Below are 1,847 nucleotides of genomic sequence, written 5' to 3' on the forward strand. Positions count from 1 at the left end.
CTCCACATCTTCTCGAGCTCTTCTCTGAGCCCTTGGTACTCCTCCAGCTTTTCGTGTTTCTTCTTCCTGCTGTTGCTTTTGATTCTTACTGCTGAGATATCTTTGAAGCATTGAAAGGTTACTCACTGTTTATCATTATTCAGAGTCTGGCCTTCTGTGAAGGAAGATTTGAAGTTGAACATCACACACACACACTCTCACTATTATGCAATATAAAAAGTGACATACACTTCTAATTTCAATAGCAAGGCACACTTACAGAAAACAGTAAAGTGTGAAATTACTGCCTACGTTAGTAAACAGTGGTGCCAACTGGTGGATGAATATAAAAATGAAATAGTTAAAGTGAGTAGTCCATCCATCTATCCAATTTCCTCTGCTTATCCTGGGCTGGGTCCGCATCGCTCCAGCTGCAGCACCACTGCGTCTGTTGATCCCCTGCTCCCATCACTCGTGAACAAGACCCTGAGATACTTAAACTCTTCTACTTGGGGCAGCAACTCGTCCCTGACCCGGAGTGGGCATCTGGGAAAAGCCACACAAGATCTGAGACCACCCAAGTGGAACATTTTGCTTCTTCCATTCAAATTATGAACCGGTCCCCCTATAGTTGGAGCACACCCTTCGGTCTCCCTCCCTGCCAATGGGAACTGTCTCCTCAGGTACCGCCCCGTATCTCCACACAATGTTGGAGAGGTGTGTTAACCAAGACAGCTCTACAACATCCAGAACCTTCAAGAACCTCAGTGAACCTCATCCACCCGAGGGGCTCTGCCACTAAGCATTTGTTTAACTGCCTCAGTGACCTCACCCGTCCTGAAGGATGAGTCGCCCCCTCGTCCCCAGACTCTGCTTCCTCTATGGAGCATGTGTCCGTGGGATTAAGGAGGTTCTTTGAAGTATTCCTTAGTGTTCCTAAAGTAAGTAGTCCAAAATAAAATCTTAACATACAGGATAAGTTGATGTTAAGATGAATGTGGGATTCTTGTACGTTCTTGTTACCATTTCCAGGCTGAAGAACAACCTTTGAATGTGCTACATCTGTGCCGCTCGTAATGCCGTCCTCTTTGGCTAACACTTTAGCTTCTTGCAGCTCTTCTTCAAACGCTGGCAGTTTTCAGAGCAGGGCTCAACTTTCATCTGCAGAATTATGCGACAAATACTTTTAATTTATGAAAGCTCAAGCAGCTATCAGCTTAGATTTAACTTTAGGATGAAAAATGTCAATATCACAAACAACTGTATTATACAATGAATGTCATGCAAACAAGATCACATGGAGACATTTCACCTCTTTTAATGTTCATATTTTTTTCCATTAAGCCATGGCTATCAACTATGAAGCATTTTGTCAGGTGGATTTCACTTTGTCTTACTCTGTCTGGTCCTTTCCACATTACAGCAACATGTGTTCAGGACACTGGAGAACGACCCTCTGTTTGCCCGTCAGCCTGGTGAAGATGTCCCCATAGAGAAAAAGAGAGAGCTGAACTTTCTGAGGTATCTACCTGGTAAACTACAGCTGAAGTTATGTAGCACCTGTCGTGTCCTCTGTTCTGTAAGTCGGTACTTTCTAAAGACAGTAAAACTCCATATGAAAATTCACAGAATGAAGCAGCTGCTTCGGTACAACTTTGTCACCAAGGAAGAGGCGATGGCCAATCCCTGGAAAGCGATGTACCTCGACGACTGTCTGGGCATGTATGACTGGGCCTTGGTTGCTAAGCTCTTCCTCAGCCTGGGGGTAATTGTGTTTGAGTAAAATGTCCTCACACAGACACACAGAGTGTATGTTATATGAGATAACTAAGATTGTGTTTCTGAGCAATGTTAAGAAGGTTTATGAC

General features: G+C 44.0%; 1 protein-coding gene across 4 annotated transcripts in view; it reads left to right on the forward strand.

Annotated features, from left to right (window-relative positions):
• Window positions 1–1,847, forward strand: part of acox3 (acyl-CoA oxidase 3, pristanoyl) — a 25,971-nt gene that overhangs the window by 1,732 nt on the left and 22,392 nt on the right. For 3 of the 4 annotated variants that reach the window (XM_005948743.3, XM_014329740.2, XM_042214252.1), the window contains exon 4: window positions 1,609–1,744. In XM_005948743.3, coding sequence (XP_005948805.1) covers window positions 1,609–1,744 — 136 coding nt within the window. Of the gene's footprint in view, window positions 1–1,292; window positions 1,501–1,608; window positions 1,745–1,847 lie in introns of those variants that run through there. The other variant, XM_042214253.1, reaches the window with a different exon arrangement.

The sequence above is a fragment of the Haplochromis burtoni genome, unplaced genomic scaffold (assembly GCF_018398535.1).
Source record: "Haplochromis burtoni strain Fernald_Lab_line unplaced genomic scaffold, NCSU_Asbu1 Contig_538, whole genome shotgun sequence".
In the NCBI taxonomy this organism is placed as follows: Eukaryota; Metazoa; Chordata; class Actinopteri; order Cichliformes; family Cichlidae; genus Haplochromis; species Haplochromis burtoni.